The 21,439-nt window shown below is 26.3% G+C and overlaps 1 protein-coding gene across 2 annotated transcripts in view; it reads left to right on the top strand.

Moving 5' to 3' along the window:
- LOC123302921 overlaps positions 1–21,439 on the top strand; it is a 71,094-nt gene that overhangs the window by 16,817 nt on the left and 32,838 nt on the right. For both annotated transcript variants that reach the window (XM_044886018.1, XM_044886023.1), the window contains exons 2-3: positions 9,786–9,869; positions 10,830–10,869. In XM_044886018.1, coding sequence (XP_044741953.1) covers positions 9,792–9,869; positions 10,830–10,869 — 118 coding nt within the window. In that variant the 5' untranslated portion in view covers positions 9,786–9,791. The remainder of the gene's footprint in view (positions 1–9,785; positions 9,870–10,829; positions 10,870–21,439) is intronic.

A 21,439-nucleotide genomic window follows, 5' to 3' on the forward strand; every position in this document is an offset into this window, starting at 1 on the left:
ACTTTATTTATATGCACAAAATGCCATGATTAAAAATTCACATTATTTGAACACCTGAAAAAAGTTGTATGGGTTCCTTTTCATATAATACTTTACCTCAATAATAGCAATTTTAAGTAAAAATAATTAAAAATCATCTAAATTTTGTTGGAAACATTTTGTTCTGGCCTGTAAAATACAATAATTATTACAATTTTTATTTTATAAAGTAAAAAAAAAATCATCTAAAAATTTAGTCCGTTACATTTTTTATTTATTTTCTTTTTATTTCTATATTTATTTTTGTATTATTTTATTTATTAACTACATACTAATTAATTGTTAAAAATTATTAACAATTACAAAAAGTAAATATTTTTAATTTATTATTATTATTTTTGTAATTGTTATAAATGCAATTATTATTATTGTTATTATTAATAAAAATATAACCAGACCTTTAATAGAATTAATGTTATATTTTTAATAGAATTAACCCAAATTTTCAAAGTGAAGAACGTAATATGTATAATTTTATAGAAAAACATTTGTTTATTTTCATCTGAGATTTATAGAGTGAAAAAAATGTGTTAAACACTCAAAAACTTTTGCATTTGACATAATTAAATTAATTTCACTTTTGAAAACTTCGAACAAAGCAAGAGGGAAGTTTAAGTTTATACTGGTTAAGATTTAATATATTAATTACCCAAATGAATAAAAACAATATGAATTTTATTTTATGAAAATCTCAATCTCTTTTAACTCAATGGTGGAAGCGATGGGAAGTTAAAAATAAAGTTTATCCCACCAAAAACATTCTGTAAAAAACTAGCCAAGTCTCGATGAAGTTGCTTGTTTATCACTAAAAAGTAATGAAATCTAGACAAAGTCGTGCCAAGTCTAAGATTCCTTACTGCGATTTCTTTATTATTATAGTTAATGTTGTGTGACTTGGCCATTGAAGGGTACACAAGGGTACAAACCCAGGTGCTCCATGACACCATTGCACCAATCTGAGACCACGTCAACGTCCACGACCAAATCACACAACATTAATTATAATAATAAAGAAATCGCAGCAAGGAACCTTAGACTTGGAACGACTTTGTCTAGATTTCATTACTTTTTAGACTTGGCTAATTTTTTACAGAATATTTTTGGTGAGATTTCACTTCTTTTTGTAGAAACGTGAGGCATATTGATTTATTTTTTTCAGGGTCACCAGGTACCCCAGATCTTCGATTATTCTAGTTTTTATAGTTTTCCCTTTATTTGGCCATTAAACCCTAACTCAGCTCTCTGAGTTTTGGGAAGTACTAGTTCTACTCTGATGAGCAGGGGTGAGTGAGTGAGTGTTATAAATGCGAGACTTTGCTTTCGCTTAACTTTGGAACTAAATGATCTACAGGCTTAAAATTTTGGATTTTAAGTATGTGATTATAGCTTATTGGATGACGAAAATTTCTGCGTTCTGTTCTTATTCAGCAATTCTCAAATATGGGTCTATAAAATGCGGCGAAATGGTTCCAGTAAAGGATGGTACGGCAGTGTTTGCTTCGCGCTCGACTTGGCGGGGGCACTGTCGTGCCCCTGATCGATACTTTGGCAAAGTAACATGTTCAAAATGTTTTTAAATCGAATTACTATCGATGCTCAAACTATAGTGCTGGGTGACAAAGAAAAACGTTCTAAAAATGTCATTCACGCCAATTTGAACTTCAAAGTCAATTTCCAAGTAAAAATAATTTTTATTTAAATAAATGGATCATTAAGGAAATCGAAATATCTAAAATATAAAAATAAGAACTACATTTAAGTAAAATTCTATAGAAATATTTTATGATATCCATGTATACAGTTATTAAAATTATATTTATTTTTTTATAATAAGTATTTATAAAATATTATTATATAAATTCCAATCTAATGAGTAAACTTTTCTCAAATATTTTTTAATATACCTACCTAAGATTTTATTCCTACTCTTAATATATAAGTACGATCAGATCGCTTATTAAACAACATACTTGAATCTAAGTAACACAAACTGGTAGAATGTCTTTTATGAAATCATAAAGTTGTTACCTAACAACTTTTGTTCTAATATTATTAACAAATTATATTTATTTTTGTTTTTATATTGTTTTATTTTAGTACATATTTAGAGCAAAAATTCATTTAATTATAATAAAATTTATAATTTATTACAAAATTTAATCTTAATATATATATTTCTTGTGTGCGTGTGTATGTGACTGAACTCCTCCTAGACGGCTGGACCGATTTCGATGAAATTTTTTGTGTGAGTTCAAGGGGATTGGAGAATGGTTTAGATTTACCATTCGGTCCAGTACAACTGTTTTTGAGGGCTCCGTACCAAAAAAATGAAATTTCATTAAATGGTGGGAGCGCATATAAATCATATCACATTATGTATACTATGTGTACTATGTATTTTTAATAGTATTCAGGTATTGTCAATAGGCATTTATTAGAGCCATATGCGAGCGCAGCGAGCTCTACTATCAAAGGTCAGGCCAAAGGTCGAAGGTCAGGCCACTCCAATAAATAGGAGTTAAATTGGGGTTTAGCGGGATGGGTTTAGCGGACAGGCTAAACGTAGTATAGGTATTCATGAATTGGAGTTACGTTTTTACGGGACAACGTCCGTCGGGGCCGCTAGTATTATTATATAAACACTAGAGTGATACCCACCCGCTTCGCTGGGTTTAGAAGTAAAGGAAGATAAAGATTGCTCTCGCTTATCCCCTTCCTAAAATACTCGAAATAATGGTAAGGATTGTTTTACACAGGTAAAATATATGTATGGTTTTCTATTTTTTTAAATGTTTAATAGTCGTAATTATTCATTGAGTATATTAGAAAAGATGGCCACGAAATATTTAATATTGACTTTTTTACAGAAATCTGTAAATTTATGGTAATGTCAAATTAAATTAATTTAATAGTTATTTTTTTTAAATTAATATATCTTTATAAATTATATCTCATGTGTTATTCTGAAGTATGAGCTATATTACTGTACAGTTTCATTAAAACCATTAGCTAGTTTTAGCGTGAAAGCGTAACCAACAAATAAACAAACATGATTACTTTCGCATTTATAATATATAGAGAAGAGATAATAAGCATATAAATAGTGGGCTTAAATAAAAATCTTGTGGACCCTAAAAAGAATTAAAAATTCAATTCTATTGAAATATTCACATCATATTTATGGTTCAAAAAATGTTATAAAGAAGGCGAAAACTAACCATTAAAAACCAAAATTAAAAAAAAGAGTTTGTTCCCTTCTTAATTTCTTTTCTAGAAATAGAAAATAATTCAAACTCGTGTTATACTCAAATTCCTATTGTAACTGTAATTATATGGTGAGCATAATTTTATGTTACAAGAATAGATCAATAGAAAATTTTCCTCAGTCGATTTATTTCGATTTCTTTTTCTTATTGTAAGAAAAATTTTTTGCAAGTTGGAATAAGGAAATTTTTTATTATTTACTAGATCACGATTTACGCCATGCATTTATATAACGTTCAATTTATTTTTTTTCAATTTTAATAAAACGATTTTTAATAGCATTAATTATAAAACTGGTTTTGTCACTAAGACTGTTGGTAAAAATTCCAAGGATAGTCATTTTTGTAAATGAATTCTTGTATGACTAATTGTTTATTTTATATTTATTAAAATTAATATTTTTTTGCCTTTCAAGATGGGCCACATTAACCTTGAATAGTTGTATTCCGTACTGTAATTAGATGTTTCGAAGAGAAAAATCTTCAATTAAATTTTTATTTAATTATCAACGTGTGTTATCTACGACGCATTCATGATTAGACAATTTTTTAAAGTCGAATGAAATTCCACATTATGATAAATATTTTCTCAATGGACCAAATTTTTGAAATTTTATCTACTAATCAGATTGAAGGTATGGTTCTGATTGAAAATAACAATACGGGTCGACTTTAGTGCGTACGCATTCATTATCTGCCTCTTATTAACTACAGACAAATATACGCTTTCTTTTTTGAGTGGCCGCAAGGCGACACGCATACTTTATTTTGAACAGGTCCATTGACTTAAATTCACTTACCTTTTGTTTAACACTCTGTTTTAAATATTATGCAAGGTTGGTTGTTTTTGCAATGTCCTCAATAAAAATAAAATTACTCCATTAATTTGTATAAAATTGATCATTTGACATTTAAGCTAAAGCAATAAATTATTTCAAATCTGTTATGCGTAGGTATCTGTTAGTGGCTACCATTAAATTTCCTGCATAGCCATATTTAAATATTTAAAAAAAAAAAAAGTTTTGTTTCTGCATTTATCAGGTGTGTTTTTGTTTGAAACCACAAGTGTCGGTACTAAAAATAGCACTTTACCTCTAAACAGTTGTAATTTATCATACAAAATTGTCACATACATTAACTTTTAAAAATCATTTACTTGAATTCATTTCCTTATAAATAAATATATTCTGTTCTTTGTGGTAATTTAGCTAAAGTAGCTATTTTCACTTTTTAACACAATTGAAGTTAAATTGCTTGTAAAATTAACCTGATTCGTCAAATTATTTTCAATTGAAATATTAACGTGCTTTTTCAATTAAATGGACTATTTATATAAATTTTGATATTAATATTATTATTAGTTCGGATGGATTTAGATTTACTGTAAACTAGTTTTTATTCCTTCTTTTTTAAAAATTTTTCAATCCTATTAAGTTCAGCTATTTTCCATAGCTTTCTCATATCGCTTTTTAGACTAAAATTTTTCTCTCTATATCGGAACAATTTGTGAAAATGATATATTATAAAATAAAGTTCAAAAACTAAAACCCCGACTCTCCGTGCTCTAAAGTATGAAAACAAACTAATAATTTAATTTGAAATTCCGTCCTGTGGTAAACTTTTAATCTAAAAGGTCCGCCGACTGTAATGGTGATTTTACTTATCATAACAATTTCAGATGGAATTATTTTCTTGTTTTCATACTTTCAAGAATACGATTTTGTAAGAGAGTCGGGATTTTAGTTTTTGAACTTTATTTTATATTTAAACTATTTTGGGGTTATAGTTTCGTGGTGAAGTATTACAATATATATTTGAAAAGTGCTATTACTTCCTTTCATTTGACACCTAAAACATCAATAAATTATAATTTGTTTTTAGATCATTCATACATACCGGTCAAACACATAACCTTCGCCATTGTATAGTCGGGGTAAAAATTGACTTAACTGTTTAATATTAAACTTTAATAGATTTTAACGACTTACATTCATGTAGTTGTAACTAACTTAACAGTTGTGCGGCGGAACCTAAAATAAAAAATCGGAAATTTCCATAAGAAAGAAATTATGCACTTATAATATACATATATCATGTTTATCATTATTTCAACATTATTAAAATGACATAAAAATTACCCATTATAACCCAAAGAAATTGTTCAGATGTCTCTCACACATGTAAAAGTATTATAATACCTAATCAACTTTAACATTACTTAAGTCACTTGTTATAATAATGTTGAAATGCTCAATGAGTAGTAAAGAAATTATTGCATATGGGAACTTTTTTTCATATTACCTTACAAAATTTCTCTTTCGTATTTCATTTTTTTTTCAATTTGTCTTAAGTCAAATGAACTTATTATTTTAACATAAATAAATATATGATTCACATAAAAAACAATATAAATTGCGCGGTGTGCACAACAACTTAAGTCACAAAATATATTATCATAATTTTTTTTTACATAACAATTTTTACCTCTATATAAATAATTAATTATTTTTCTTTTTTACAATCCAGTTTTAACCATGCATTTGAGTTCTTAACTGAAAAGAATAATCGGCTCAAATTGAATGCAAAATTCTACCAATACAATTTGTTTCTGTGGAACTAAGATATTTTTCTCAATATTAACTTATGTATTAAAGGTAGTTTGAAACTCTTCCTAATTCCTACCTTCAGAAATTGAGTGAAAAATGTTTAGTACAAAAACATAGATTTTGGAAAGCCCTAATTTGAAAATATCAACATAAGTAAGTAGTACTTGATTTACAAAGAAAATATATTAACTTTTTTGATGCGAAGAATTCTCCAATTCATAAATAGGCGATACGGGAAATAAAATAGCCTTTTCACTGAATTATTCCTATAGATAAAATGTTTAAAGTTATAATAGGGCATTCAGCAACAAAAATTGTACATTTAAAAGATTAACTAACGATTTTTTTTATTAAAAGGTTTTTTTATTAGTTGGTTTAAAACTAATTTAGACGCTACCGCCAAATAACCTTTATCTTTATGCCACGTAGTTTCCGTAATTTCGATTTTTCTTGCGTGATCATTATAAATTATCTCATAATTTTCTTTTGTAATCAACATTAATAAGCTACAAGAATAAATGTACATTTTACTATTTTTAGTGATCGTTTTCGCTTTAAATTATCAGTTTCGCACTCTCTAAACCTTTAATTAAAAACTTGTGCGCGGCGATTTATTAAAAGAACTTGATTTATATTAATTTTTTTAAATGAAGAATGAAGGCAAGTTTCTAAAAGTTCATAATTTGTAATATTAATTTGTTTGAAATTTTTTTTATTGTAAGTAACTAACGACCCGCCCCAACTTCACACGGGTACAATGCTGATATTAACTATACTACAGAATGTCTTTATATACAAAAATGTGTATATTTACAACATTAGACACCTCTAAAATTATCAATATTTCTCTACTACACTATGTATGTATTATATGATGAATCAATCTATCTATTTAAAAAAACCGCATCAAAATCCGTTGCGTAGTTTTAAAGATCTAAGCATACATATGGACAGACAGACAGTGGGAAGCGACTTTGTTTTATACTCAAAGTAAGCATATGTTGATTTTGAAGATTATTCAAACGCTATCGCTCAAATTTCTCCATATTGTATCTTAAATATGACTGTCAATGCAGACAATAATTTTTAAATAATAAAATGTCCAAATAATCATTCCCATACTCATATAAGACATTGTAGCCTATATATAGAGGTCATGTGTCGCATTCTCACACACAGATAGGTAATTTTCAAATATAACATGTCATGTTTAATTAAATTTATATATTGTATACAATATAATTATAATTGAATTATTACAATGTGTAAAATCAGACATGAATGATTTTCTATTGAATTTTTTTAATGTGATATATTTTTTTTATAAAAATTTTTACGTAATCGTTTTGTTGTTGCTTAATGATTTTTATGTGTATTTAGAGTAAAAATTAATAAAATTTATCGTACAAATGACAAAATCTTTGTTGCAATCTATTATTCTTTTTTTTTTTTTAATTTAACACTTTGTAATATGTTATTTATCGTTATTTAAAAACTTGACACGTTGAACATTATTCATATCACTGTACAAGTTAGCTTGGATAAAACCAGTACCTAGTAAAAGGTAAAACCAGTACCAGTACCAGTACTTTAGCAAGTACCTAGAAATATAATCGAGAATATAAACTTTCATCGAAATTTTGGCTTACCTGCAAATGCAAAAAACTCTGGCATTCAGAGCCAGTGTTCTAACTACTTAAATGATCTATCATTTGACAATATGCCGCATATTAATTAACAAATGTTTGTGGAATATTAATTGATAATATGTCACTAACGATAAATACTCAAAATAAGTAAGCGCTAACTATTTCCGTTAGTAAAGGTAGATATAATTTTTAAAGGATCTAAATACTACCAAATATTTCAATAAGCTAACGATTTTTTATTATGAAAGATGTGTACTCAACTACTATTCACTTGGTAGCTCAATTCGCTGGAACGGTGATTCACAATCTCAACTGTACTTTTCTTCGGTCTAACATAATATAACAAAAAAAAATAAAAAAAAAGAATTTTAAAGAGCAAGCTTTTATATTAAGCAAATAAGCAAAGAAAATAATTATCTTTTGACTACTTATATAGAACCTTAAATATACATGTTATATGCAATAAATAACACCGATAATTAAAAGATTTTTTTAAATATTCTTCTAAGATTAGCTCTTATTTATGACTATAGAAGTGAATTAGGGAAGAAATTTATTTTCTACTTTTTAATTCATTAACAGAGACTGTTGTTTAATACAGCTAATTTGTACACTGTAAAGTAGTTCATTTGGAATGGCTTGATATCACAAATGCCACCCATAAATTTGATCTAATCTCATGACTGACCAAACAAACGTATATTAAGTATAGTTCCAAGATTGTAACGCTTAAAAATATTGATGCTACGAACAAAATTTTGTTATAGGTGCTCATAAAATCACCTAATTAGTCCATTTCTGGTTGTCTGTTTGTCAGCCTGTCTGTCTGTCCGTCCGTAAACAAGATAACTCAAAAACTAAAAGAGATATCAAGTTGAAATTTTTATAGCGTGTTTAGTAAAAAGTGGTTTACATAGGTTAATTGGGTCTTGGGTCCGCAGAAGAGTAAACCGTTTAGAGATTGAACAAAAGTTTAAATGAAATAAAAAATGTTCCTAATAAAAAAAATAATAAACAACTTTTGTTTTAAACATTTTTTTCGTAAACGTTACTCTTTTTTCGTGAGGGCGTAAATTAGATTGGAACATTATATAGTATGATATGTGTTTGTTTGTTAAGAGCATATAATATGTTTAATGAAGAAATGAGAAGAAATATACTCTTATTAATTTTTATGTAAGAGTGACTGCTATCTTTCTGTTCTTACATGACATAAAAAACAATCGATTGACAATCGATTTAACTCAGTCAATTGTTTGTTTTCAATTGTTTGAATTTAATTTCGATTTTGCATTATTTTGTAAGATTCAACAAAATCAGATTCTGTACTACGACAATATTAAGGCACTGTTATGTCAAAATATTGATTATACCTGCCTGATATAACTTTACACATAAGAATTTATATATCGTTTTTTTTATAGTTTTGTGTATACCTATACATAATATAAGAAATTGTTTCACGTACCATATTTTTCATGAGCTAGAAGAACTGTAAAAAATTCGTACTATTAATTTTTTAAACCGTTAAAAGCATATGGTTTATGGCTACACATATATATTACAAATTAATTATAAAATACTTTGTTTTATTAATTGTGTACCTGTACATATTGTTTTTAATATAAAAAAATATGATGTAGGTACTTAATAAAATATTAAGTAACAAACTGTAAAATTTTACTTCAATAAATAAATTATTATTATAAATATTTATAAAATATTATGTAAGAATCATTACAAGCGTCATCAATTGTTTAATAAACCGTTTAAAGATTTTATTCATCATTGTAAAGATGATTCAAATCAATATATAAAAATAGTTGATGCTATCATTTTAATCAATCATTTTTATTTAATTTAAACAGGTGTTTCAGAAGTCTATAAAAGTTTAATTACATGTTGCAGGCACTTAATCTAATGTTGAATTAGATGTTTGAGCATGGAAAAAGTCTCAAACCTATAGGTTATTATATTCCAAAAATAGCCACTATACGATTGCGAAAATCTTGCAAGTGATTTTTCATATTTCTTTTTTTATTATTGTAAAATAAATAAATACACAAACAACAAAGTATTTACAATAGCGTGTACAAAATCACAAGCCTAAGCTATATAAACTTTACCAACTTAATAAAAACTTAACAAATTTAATATTAAAGTTTCTTTTAAGTAACAATTTTTTTTTTTTTAATTGATTCGCTAATAGTATTTTTTGTTTGTTTCAGGAAGCAATGCTAATAAGGCACAAGGCGACCATATTGGTCGCCGCTACCATAATTTTAGGATGTTTTAGGATAACAAATTCACAGGTAAGATTTTCATTCATTTTTAATATTATAAAATTTTATTTCCTTTCATTTAAAATATTCTTAGTGTACGTCAACAGACATTGTCAAATATCACCTCTAGAAATGCTAAATGTAACTTCTTAATGCTTATTCTAGGAACCTCACATATATTTATTGAATATCAGTTATAACTGTCAGTCTCCATCAGTTATATAAACTACAATATTGACATTATTTGTTTACGGACACATGAATAGTTTTTTTCAAAGCCTATTTACTCATTTTCGCACAATTTTTTCCCATAAATTATTTTTCCAAATTTTTTCACTAATACAAAAATACCGCGATTAAATTTTTTTATTATAAGCCTATTTAAAAAAATAAAATAAAATAAATAAATAAAAAACAGTAATAATCAGGAATACAATGTGAATATTAAACTTCCTTAAACTTTCCTATTTTAGTTTCTTCTATCTATCTATCAAAATTTCTAGTTTTTTTTAACCATATTGTACATAAATTTGAACCCATCGAAAGTATTGAATAAAATCGATTTAATTTGCATAATTTTTGCGTTAATAAGTATAATGTTGTAATAAACATGTTAAATTAATAATTGTAATTAATAGTTTTTGAATTAAAAATTTTATATTTTATTAGTGAAAGTTTATTAACAATTATAAACATATCTTCCTATATATATTCAATTAAAATTAATTTTTATAATATTTATGTCAATCTTTTTTTGTCTGTTTATATCTTATAGAAACAAAAGCAAAATAAACTATTAAAAAATATATACAAACTAAAAAAAAGAAACTTATATCATATCCGTTTGAAATAATTTTAAATTTATGCGCTGCTGTGATATATCGAAAAGGAAATTCATAATTAATTCGATATTATCTAATATAATATATTTATAAAAAATTACTTGAATTCCTTGTAAATTTAATTAATTATTATTATTGTTTTTTTCAGATTATTGCAAATTCTAGTGATTTATTTACATGTCCGAATGGTAAGTGAATTTTTCAAATATAATCAACTATCGAAGAATCAAAATGCTCAATGGCTGAACTGCTACGTTATGACTTGAAAGATATATTATAGTTCGCTGTGAAGTATCCTTTTTTATCACTAAATCACTTATTGCGATCATAAACATTTTTATTTTATTCCGAAAATTGTTAATTATATCTCACAATCCTTAAATTTAATGATATTTTTTCTAAATCTTCTAATACAGGCATGGGCTAGCTATTTTAAGTCGAAGTCACCATTGTTATAACTTTATTGTGTGCCATAAACTTTATTGTGTGTCTCTTTATCCAAGTCCGCATTGCTTATAGAGGAGGAAGCGAGATGGGTGTACGACTCTTCTACCTATCTCAGTTTCTCTAATAGTAATGAGATAGGTAGAAAGAAAAATGTTTGTCTCTCTGTTTAACTCGTGTTTTTGGTTGCCACTGGTTTGGTTATCACTGCCTTACTCGTATATTAGTTACAGAAGTCTGGGGGACTTCTATAAGCAATGTTTGCCCATGCCTGGTCTAATAAGAATATAATAATAAATAAAAAAGGAAAGTGGTTCGACATTTTAGTACAGATAGTGTCCGTAATCGCTTTTCTATTTGTTCTTTAATTACCTTCTGCTTAGAACAAAATAGAAGACACAATGAATTTTAAGATTGTAAAGTTAATAAAAATAGCAAAAGATTCGCCAAAGAAAACGTTCCATTTTCTTAAATTGTCTCCAAAAATATTTCAAATTCGTCATAACGAAGTCACAACAATTTTCAAACCTGTTAGTAATAATCACTTATAAAAACGGGCGAAGTACTGACGACTATCAAAAAAAATATCGAAATTTATATATATTTTAAAGAAAATGTCCTTAAATTTCGGATGATTTTTTTTTACTCTCTAATGGTATATTAGATTTTTTCAGTCAGGAGGCATATTGGTTCTTCAGTCAGGAGGAAATATGAGATCATACTTTTTATATTATTGATTATTGGTATTCGTTCTTTCATCATAACTATGTTATCATCCACATTGATGATTCAAAATTAATGGTAATGTTTATTTTTAGACCATCCAAGGTAAACAGATGCATTTTTTGTGGTTTAAAATTTTATTGGGTTTTCTCTCTGCTCAAGGGGATTTTGTTTGTTAAAAAATATATCCTTATTTTAAACAAAATCTTTTGTTTGTATGTTCAAAACTAGATTTTAAAGTTAAATTTTTATCCCAATAATACATACGTCCAATTCTTTACATTATTGCCCCAAGTATAGTATTGCCTTCTTCTTCTTCTTCTTCTTCTTCTGCCCTCTTAAATGTGTTGTCTTCTCAAGTAAAATTTACAAAAATACAAAACTCCAAGTAAGTTGAATAAAATAGCAGTTTTTCAGTATGCAGAAGACTAATAAGAACAAATTTCATCTAAAAAGATGCACAGTTTTTCTTCAAACATAACTAAATAATGATAAGAACAGCCTTCAAATAAAAAATCGCATTGAAATCGACATTCCATTTGGAAGCTCCGATACCAGAAACTGAGAAGATCATCCTTTACTCTTTTTATATGATGGAAGGAGGGGGCGTCAGTTGCATAACCCATTTCGGAATCATGCATCTATTATACACTTTATCATTTCACTGTATTCATTTTTTAAGGTATATGAACTAAAATTTCAAATGACTTTTTATTTTTAGTCAGTATTTTTACGAGATATATTTTGACAAAAAACCTAATGGCAAGTTAATTCCAACAAGATTTTAATAAAATAGGTACTTATTTATCCTTCACAGGTTCAAAATACTGCTTGAGAGAAAAAAATTTTAATGTATATAATTTCATCACACTTATTAAAAATATATTATATAAAAATTTAATTACATTCATTTTAAATAAAATAATATATTTAATTACATTTTAATTGTAATATTATTTAAAAAATATAATACTGATTATTATAAATATGATCTTTAAGGTATCTTTATTGCCGACTGTGTTATAAGTTAGTTAAGTGTTCTTTATAGAATTTGTCCTTGAAGTTAATTATTTGTAGCTGTATTTGTATTATTATAAATGTTTATAATTTAAAATTATTATTAAATAATAAATATATGAAAATATTGTAGGTAGGTATATTTGAATATAGTGTATTCTATATAGTGTATTTATATTTATAAATTAAATAAATAAATTATTCGAATTCGAATAAAACATACATTAATAAATTCAGGTTTTAATAATGCAATATTTTCAATTATGATTGGTACCATATATTAATAATATACAAGGTGTTCCATTTTTCAACAATTTCGCTGAATATTTCTACAACGAAAAGCTTTTGAACAAAATGAGCCTAGTAAAAGTTGTTATACTCGGACGAGGATTATTTCATAGAGGAAGTTTTTGTTCTTTTATAAAAAAACAACTTTCTGGTATAAAATCGTCCTATATCCCTTTTCAGTTAAGAACAAGAGTTGCTTTTTAAACAATCTTGAAAGTATAAGATCAAATTTAAGGTTTTTTGTAAGGTACTTCCCTCCAAGTATAAAAACTTTTATCTGAGCCATTTTATCTAAAATCATGGAGTTTACATTTTTTCAAGATAGTTTGCTCTAAATAATACATCTGATATAACTGTATCTAGTTATGTAGTAGAACATTAGCCTGAATAGTTACTTATTACTTCCTGTTAAAAACGAAGAATGTTATTTAAGTCATTCGAAGATAGCTTTTTTCAAGTTTATCAAATTTATTTAGTTGGAGAGAGATTCTTTATGTTGGTGGAAGCACAAGTACCTAATATAAAACTACTTTATCCAACGTCAAACCTAAACCGGTACTTATCTCGAACTTCAATTTAATCTGATTTGAAAGTTTCTTTCGATTATTTCGATATTAACGATTTTTATTAATTCGAAAATTCGGTCTGATCACCATGTTGATATAAGAGAAGACAGACTGTTAAAAAAATGCCTTATCCTATACTTTCTGACATTATTGTTTGTAGGAGTTCATCGTACTCTCAAACGAGAAAACGAGCTAACTTGTATAATTTAAGAAAATCAGACGCATTTTTTGTGTATATTAAAAATTATTTTCTTGGTGATAAAGAGAAGAGCTACATGTTCCACAGGGCTGAATTATCCGTTAGATAATGTAGTCAACTGCCAAAATGCCACGAGTAAACATTAAATTTAACAATTTTTATGTAAAAAAAAACCTTCAAAATATTAATGCCTTTTTTTGTATTACATCGCTATATGTATTTTACAATACATTTTGGAAGATATTTTAAGTTATTATATCATAAATGCGTTAGCCAGCATTCCATGCATATTCCGGCCTGGGTAGTCCTACGAAGACTACCGCATTTGTTCAAAGGTCACGAATATCAAAGGAGTATTTACTTTTGATTTTTGACGGATTTAAAGAAATAAAAAGGGTAAAAATTAAAATCATTTAAAAACTAATGAACAAAATTATTTCTTTTTAAATTTAAAATTATTTTTCTAGATTTATTTAACATCATTAATCATTAAAAAAAGTGAGAAAATAATATTTAAAAATTCTAGTGTTTCTCATACGAAAAAATAATTTTAATGTGTTTATGACAACAAACAACTTTTGTACAAAATATTTTTTGACACTATATTTAAATTTATTTTTACCTAAACAAAAGGCATATCATTAACATACAAAATTTTATTTTAGTTTTATTATTCATATAATAAAATAGTAATTTTTTTTTTAAGGTGTAAAAATGGGGGGTATTGCACAGTTGGATATAAGTCTTTGTTTTATAAAATAAAAGTCATTTTAGGATAAAGATCATTGAAAATTAAGGTAATGAGGTGTTAGGTTTACATTTATTGTATACTTAGTTTTTAAATTATAATCTAAATTATATCAAGGAAATTTTCAATTTTATTTGCTCCAATTTTTAAGTATAAAGAAAGTTTACATATTTTACTTATTTCCAACAAGTCAAAAAATCGTAGGCCATTAAACTTAAATTTTGAGCAATGACGAATGGCGATATTGGGAAATCTGGTTTAAGTTGTGGGTTGGATAAAGTTTCAATTGTTCTGTCATTCTAAAATTGATTAATATCCGCTTTTCTTTTTATTCTATTAAGGAGATAATTTTAAATTTTCAAAGTATAGAACTACAGATAATCCGTTGTATTGCGCATTGGACGGTTTTGGAAAGACAATAATCTGCATATAAGTGTTGTAAGGCTATCTATAGTAAAAGTATACGCTAGCTTTATACCTACACTGTCTAAAAATGTTACTTGGAATTTGTCTTGAAATAGAAATTAGGAAGAAATGGTTGGTTTAACTGAATTTAAGTTGATCGTTTGAATTTTTCCGACCATTTTTTCATCCCGAGCAAACATACCCGAAAATAAATCGATTCTCTAAGCTTCAAATACTCACTAAAAAGAAAATTCATTTGAAAACTTTCATCGAATTTTTACTCCGTTTTTTGCTTACACTAGGCCTATTTATTTCAAATTAATAAAAATTTGTATCGATTAATATTATTTATAATACCCATTAATTTGAAGTCACTGGTTATGAAAACGGCGATAATAAATGGCTAACGATATCGGTCTTGAAACCCCCGATAAAAAAGGAGTTCATGGGAGGATCGCGATATGTCATTTTTTTCAGAATTTACCAAAATACAATCAGAAACGAATTGAAATAAATAATAAATAAAACTGAAAATGTGATTTTACAAGTATTTAAAATTTCCAGTATGATTAAATCGATTGTAAGCGAATAATTACATAAAAAATTATTTCTAAAAAGAAAGAAAAGTTTTATATTTCAAATTCGAATATTTCATGTATTATAGTTTTTTTGGGACGATTCTACGAAATTATGCTACAAAAATATACTCAAGTAATTAGTTCTAGAGTCAGAGTTTAAACTGTTTATTACTAAGATACTTTATTCCCAAAAATTTTTCTTATTCAACTCATATAAAAAAAATGCCGCTGCATGTTTCTGATTGCCTTATTAATTATATTTATAACTGTTTAAATTTTTAATATTTTTTTTTAGATTCAGTCAATAATTTAAGTCAAAGTAACAAACATATTATGATATTTTAATGAGATATATATCTATATACTTTAAGTATTTAAGTGGCCTGCCTTCATATGTGTACGTACACTGACTTAAGTTAATACACTTGTTATTACATAACCGTAAATAATTAACGGTTACATCTATAGCCAGTAGATGGCAACTAATTTAAATATATTATTATTATTATTATTATAGATTTTAAAAAATATTTCAATGATATACCGGGTGTTTATTTTAAACAATCCAGCTGAAAATTTCTTCAACGAAATATTTTTGTAAAAAATGATCCAACTAAAAGTTGTTATACACGGAAATATTCCCACAGAGTCCTCAAATTTGACTTTGACTTTCTGAATCTTTGAAAATTCAACTCATTTTCGTAAACGGTAATAGATAGGATACATTTTTAAATTGGAAAGCTATTGATGGTTTTTTGTCAAAGGTAAAAATAATTTTTGATACATTTTTTATTTGCAAATGTTTCAAGTTTTATTCCATTGACGAAACTGCTTTGATAATGGGACAAAGGTTTTGTCATGTCAAAAAATTTTATTAAATAAAAAGTAAATTTGTAAATAAAAAATAAAAGTTATAAAAATAATTTATTTTTACCTCTGACCAAAAACCATAATTATGGACTTCCACAAGTTGAAGGTCTCAACAATCAATCATATAAAAGAAAGCAAGAAAGCTATTCTGTATAAAATAACAAGTTGCAGTACATTTCTAAGGAATCACTGTTTAAAATGAAACACACCTGATGATAATGTTCAAAAGACTGATCTAATTTCTATCAAACGTAGCCATAATCATTTTGGCCATAATCATTTTGAATAAACCAACTTTTAAATTAAAAAAAAAAGAAAATGTAATTGTCTGTCTATCTATTTAAAGTAACGATACCAGATAAAGGTATATACACAGGCAATCGAGCCAAACTTATATTCAACTTCTCATTTTACTCCAAGCGTCAATTGTAATAACAAAGAGGTCGTAAAACATAAAAAAAGCAGAAAATGGGAAATGATTTTTTTGAATTACGATTTTTATGAATTTTCAAAATACGAAACATAAAGTTAATCGACAACATAAAAGCATCTTGTTCCAATTTACACAGAAAAAGAAAACCTAATTTGGTCTAAGCTCTAATAGAAACTCACTGTTTTCTGAGACAAATCAGCTTTTACGAAAGCTATATATTATTTTTTGAACGGAAAATCTTATTTTATCTCTTTTCTCGAGGGTTAAAAGCTTATGAGTTCTATTATTCTAAAATCCTTTATTGGTTTTCCAGAATAATAAATACCAATTTTTTCTAGCAAGCAGAACCAAACAAGTAATTTTAATTTATTTCGTAATCTTAAATTTAAAAAAAAATAATAACTTAAAAAAAAGAAGTTAAATTTTATTGCTCGTTAAACGTATGAGTCAGTTTAAAAGAGTTAAATGAAATAAACAAAAAATTATAATTTAATTAATCAAAAAATGATTTACCGTAATTTTAAACTAATTAAAATTCACATAATGTGTTTGTTCCATACATCACAATAAACAATTTTTTTATGAGGTACCGTTGCAATTTGAAACACGCGGTTCCGGTTAATTAATTAAATTTATAAGCAAGTACCACTAATGTCAATTGTTTGTCAAAATTGATGAAAATGGTACTTAAATACTAAACTCGGAATGAAACCTGTTAAATTATTATCAGTGGTATAAAGATATACATTTCACATTAGTGCGATAAATTTGTTTTTTATTTCATTCATGTATTACATGGATTTTTAATTTTTACCCAAGATAGTAAGAAATTATAGCAATGTGTTAGGAAGCACTTAAAAACTCTTATTTCTGATATATTAATTTTTCGTTGAAGTATTTAATGGATTCGGGTGTTTTTTACTTGTTGAGCTAGCTTCTTTATTCATACCGTTTCGACGATCATAAAATAGCCGCTAGTCCTTATCTTTTGATACTAAAAGCTTAAGTGTTTTGATCTAAGATACTGTGAACACACGGTTTCAATTTCAACGCAAGGTAAAGCTTTATATTAAATTATGTTACTCTAACAGACGTGCTATAAAACCAACGCTCGTGTGATAATTTTCAATCACCGAACTTTTTAGACCATCCCTCATTTATCTATACTAAAGTAGTTTTAACATATTTTTGATTAGACAGAAAACATTGTACGTCAATTATTCAGGAAATGTAGGTATTTGGTAAAAATAATTAGTACCTAATAATGTCAACGAATATCTAAATACGTTTATTAGATTGTTACAAATGAGTAAACAATTGTAAATTTAAATTACAATGCAATTTTCCTATACATTCATTATCTATTTGAATAAAAAAAATTAAATGGCAACCGGAAATAATGTCTTTTTAAGTAAAGTGTCATCTAACGGTCATTATAATATATAGTTATTTAAGTTGTCGTATCATGTAATATGCATATTAAATGAAGCTGATTATTTAATAGAAAAATATTCAATTTGAAAAAAAAAATTAATGACATACTTACTTTCTTAATACTTTTACAAAATTGACATAAAAACCTCGTTGGTGATAATTTCTGCTATTATTAAACAAATGACGTAAAATTGAATGATTCTGTTTTTTTTCCCAAAACCCAGTTCAGTGATATTTTCAAAGTTCAATAAAGTTTATTAAAACTAATCTAAATACAGACGAGTGGCAACAATATTGCAGTATAAGGAAATAAAATGTTTTGTATTTTATTTTTATGCAGATAATAAGTAAAGGGGTAAAGTGGTGAAAACATTTTTTAACAAAATATCTGAAAGAGTATTAGGCCAAGGAGAAAGCTCCCATTACTGGCAATGTAGACAAAGAGTATATCATAAACGCTCTTCACTTTCATAATTTTGTTTAAATGTTAGCAGAGCGTAGTTTCGTTCAAAGGACCTCTGGATTATGGACTCCACTGCGCCACAGTTGAGAACATTTAATGTAGTACGAGCGCCAAAGCAATTTTAAATTTATGGTTGAAATTATTTGTACCTTATTTTCAACTTTGATGATGAATTTTGTTATTACTTCATGAATGTAGACGAAAAATATGTTTTAAATCTGCTTTGGTTCTCGAAATTTCGAAAGCTAAATAATTTAACAAAACTTTCAATTTTTAATATTTTGAAAACTATCCAGATATTGAAAAAAATTTTTTTTTGACAATTTCGTCTTATATTGTCAAGTTATAACATAATTCACCATCAAAATTGAAAATACATATTTTTTTTTAAATTTATGTCCCCACTACCGCACTCATACATCCTTAATTAGTCGAGCACAACGGGTTTTTTTTTGTTTTCAATAATCTATTAAGGTTTTAACTATAATTTAAATAGTTTTTTGTTAATTTCCACTGACTAGTTTTGGAGAAATCTATAAAAAAACATATCATCCATCTGCCATAAAACCAATGTTAAATATGCCTACTTTTGAAGTAATTTATATATTTAAATAATCAGGCAACCTGCCTGCCCCCTAAAATTTTCAGAATTGATTTATACTTAGTCAGACTTCATAAAAAAAATCAAACATTTTCTCCAATATTGCCCTAGCGCTTGTACATCCTAAAAAACAAACATGATGATGCAAAATTATTTTGTTCTATAAAATATGGTTATACTTATATTTATACTTTAAGCAGCGAATAATGAATGCTGCACGTTCAACTTCTTCCAAAGTATCAGTTAATGGGTTGGAGGTGTGTTGAAATCTATTCTAAGAACATTAGTTTTTTTTGAGAAGCACAAAAATGTTCTAGAATGTTTTAGATTAAACTGATTGAATGACTCGAATTAAATTCAAACGATTGATTCAAATCATTTTAAAAATTAGAGTTAGAATGTTCTTGAAAGTTTTGAAACTGACCCGGCTAACGCCGAACATTACGTCTAGTTTTGCATAAATGCTTATCTTATTTAACGTTTACTTAATTAAAGCTAAAATTAAATATTTATTAAAATTAATTCGTGGAATCTGATGATTACATTAAAGATGAGAACGTAAGAAAATTAGATTGATTATCTAAGCGAAAAAATATCTGATGAATATCTCTGTTAATAAACAGTGAAAGTATAGTATAAGATATACTCATATAGATGTATATGATTCATGAGTTGTTGACCGTGATGTTTTGACCTTTCTATAAAAGAATGCAAATTCACGATTGATTTTATTCATTTTCCTCAGAGTAAAATACTTATAAAATATTCAAAAAATTAATCCGTAGAGCCAAGTTCTAAAATTCCTACATTTTAATGAGTTTCCACAGAATATGGCACCAACAATTTTAAAATCTCACAATTATTGATGTTTTGAATGTGGGATTGATGTTTGAGGTTATGACCCATTATTTTGTATTCATCTACGCTTTTTTACTATTTGTATTATTTAATTTATATTTATTATTTTTATTTAAAAAAATTACTCAATAATTAATTAATAGCAATTATTTTTATCCAAACCCGCGCATCGTTTAACATACAAACAATAGCATTAAAAAAAATTTATTAAAAATTATGATTTCAAAAAATTTACAAAGCAGAGGATGTTTTTTCAATTGTAAAGATGAAACGATTTTGAATAAATTATAATATTTTTTTTGATCGATTACAAAAGAATTTTGTTTTGCATGATTTAAAAACACGGTCAAGTATACAAAATATATTTAATAAAAATATTAATATGAACACTTAAGGATGTATGAGCGCCTGGGCAATTTTTGAATATAAGAATTGTTTTTTTTTTTTTTTTTTTTGTAAGAAGTTGGACTAACTCTAAATTAATTCAGAAAATTTTAGGGGAGGGGGGTTCCGATTATTTGAAATGACTTCAAAAGTAGGCATATTTAACATTGGTCTTATGGACCACGGTAGATGGATGATATGTTTTCATAGATTTCTCCAAAACTAGTCTGTGGAAATTAAAAACAAACTATTTAAATTAAAATAAAAACCTTAATAAATTATTTTTAAAAAAACTTTTGTGCCCGACTAATTAAGGATGTATGAGCACGGTAGTGGGGAGATAAATTAAAAAAATATGTATTTTCAATTTTGATGGTGAATTATGTTATAACTTGACAATATAAGACGAAATTGTCAAAAAAAAGAAATTATTCGATATATGGGTAATTTTCAAAGTATTGAAAATTGAAAATTTTGTTTAATTATTAAGCTTTCGATATTTCGAAAACCAAGGCAGATATCGGGAAATTTTAATCATATTTTTCGTCTACATTCATGAAGTTATAATAGTGGTTGAAATTATTTGTATCTTATTTTCAACCACAAATTTAAACTTGCTTGGCGCTCGTAATACCTTAATCAAAATGGCATATGGGTATACTTGTTTTATATACATTATAAGAATTTTTACTTAAAAGAACATATTTTTTAGAAATTTTTTTAAGTTAAATTTTCAAATTCAAGAGT

The sequence above is a fragment of the Chrysoperla carnea genome, chromosome 1 (genome assembly GCF_905475395.1).
Source record: "Chrysoperla carnea chromosome 1, inChrCarn1.1, whole genome shotgun sequence".
NCBI classification, from domain to species: domain Eukaryota; kingdom Metazoa; phylum Arthropoda; class Insecta; order Neuroptera; family Chrysopidae; genus Chrysoperla; species Chrysoperla carnea.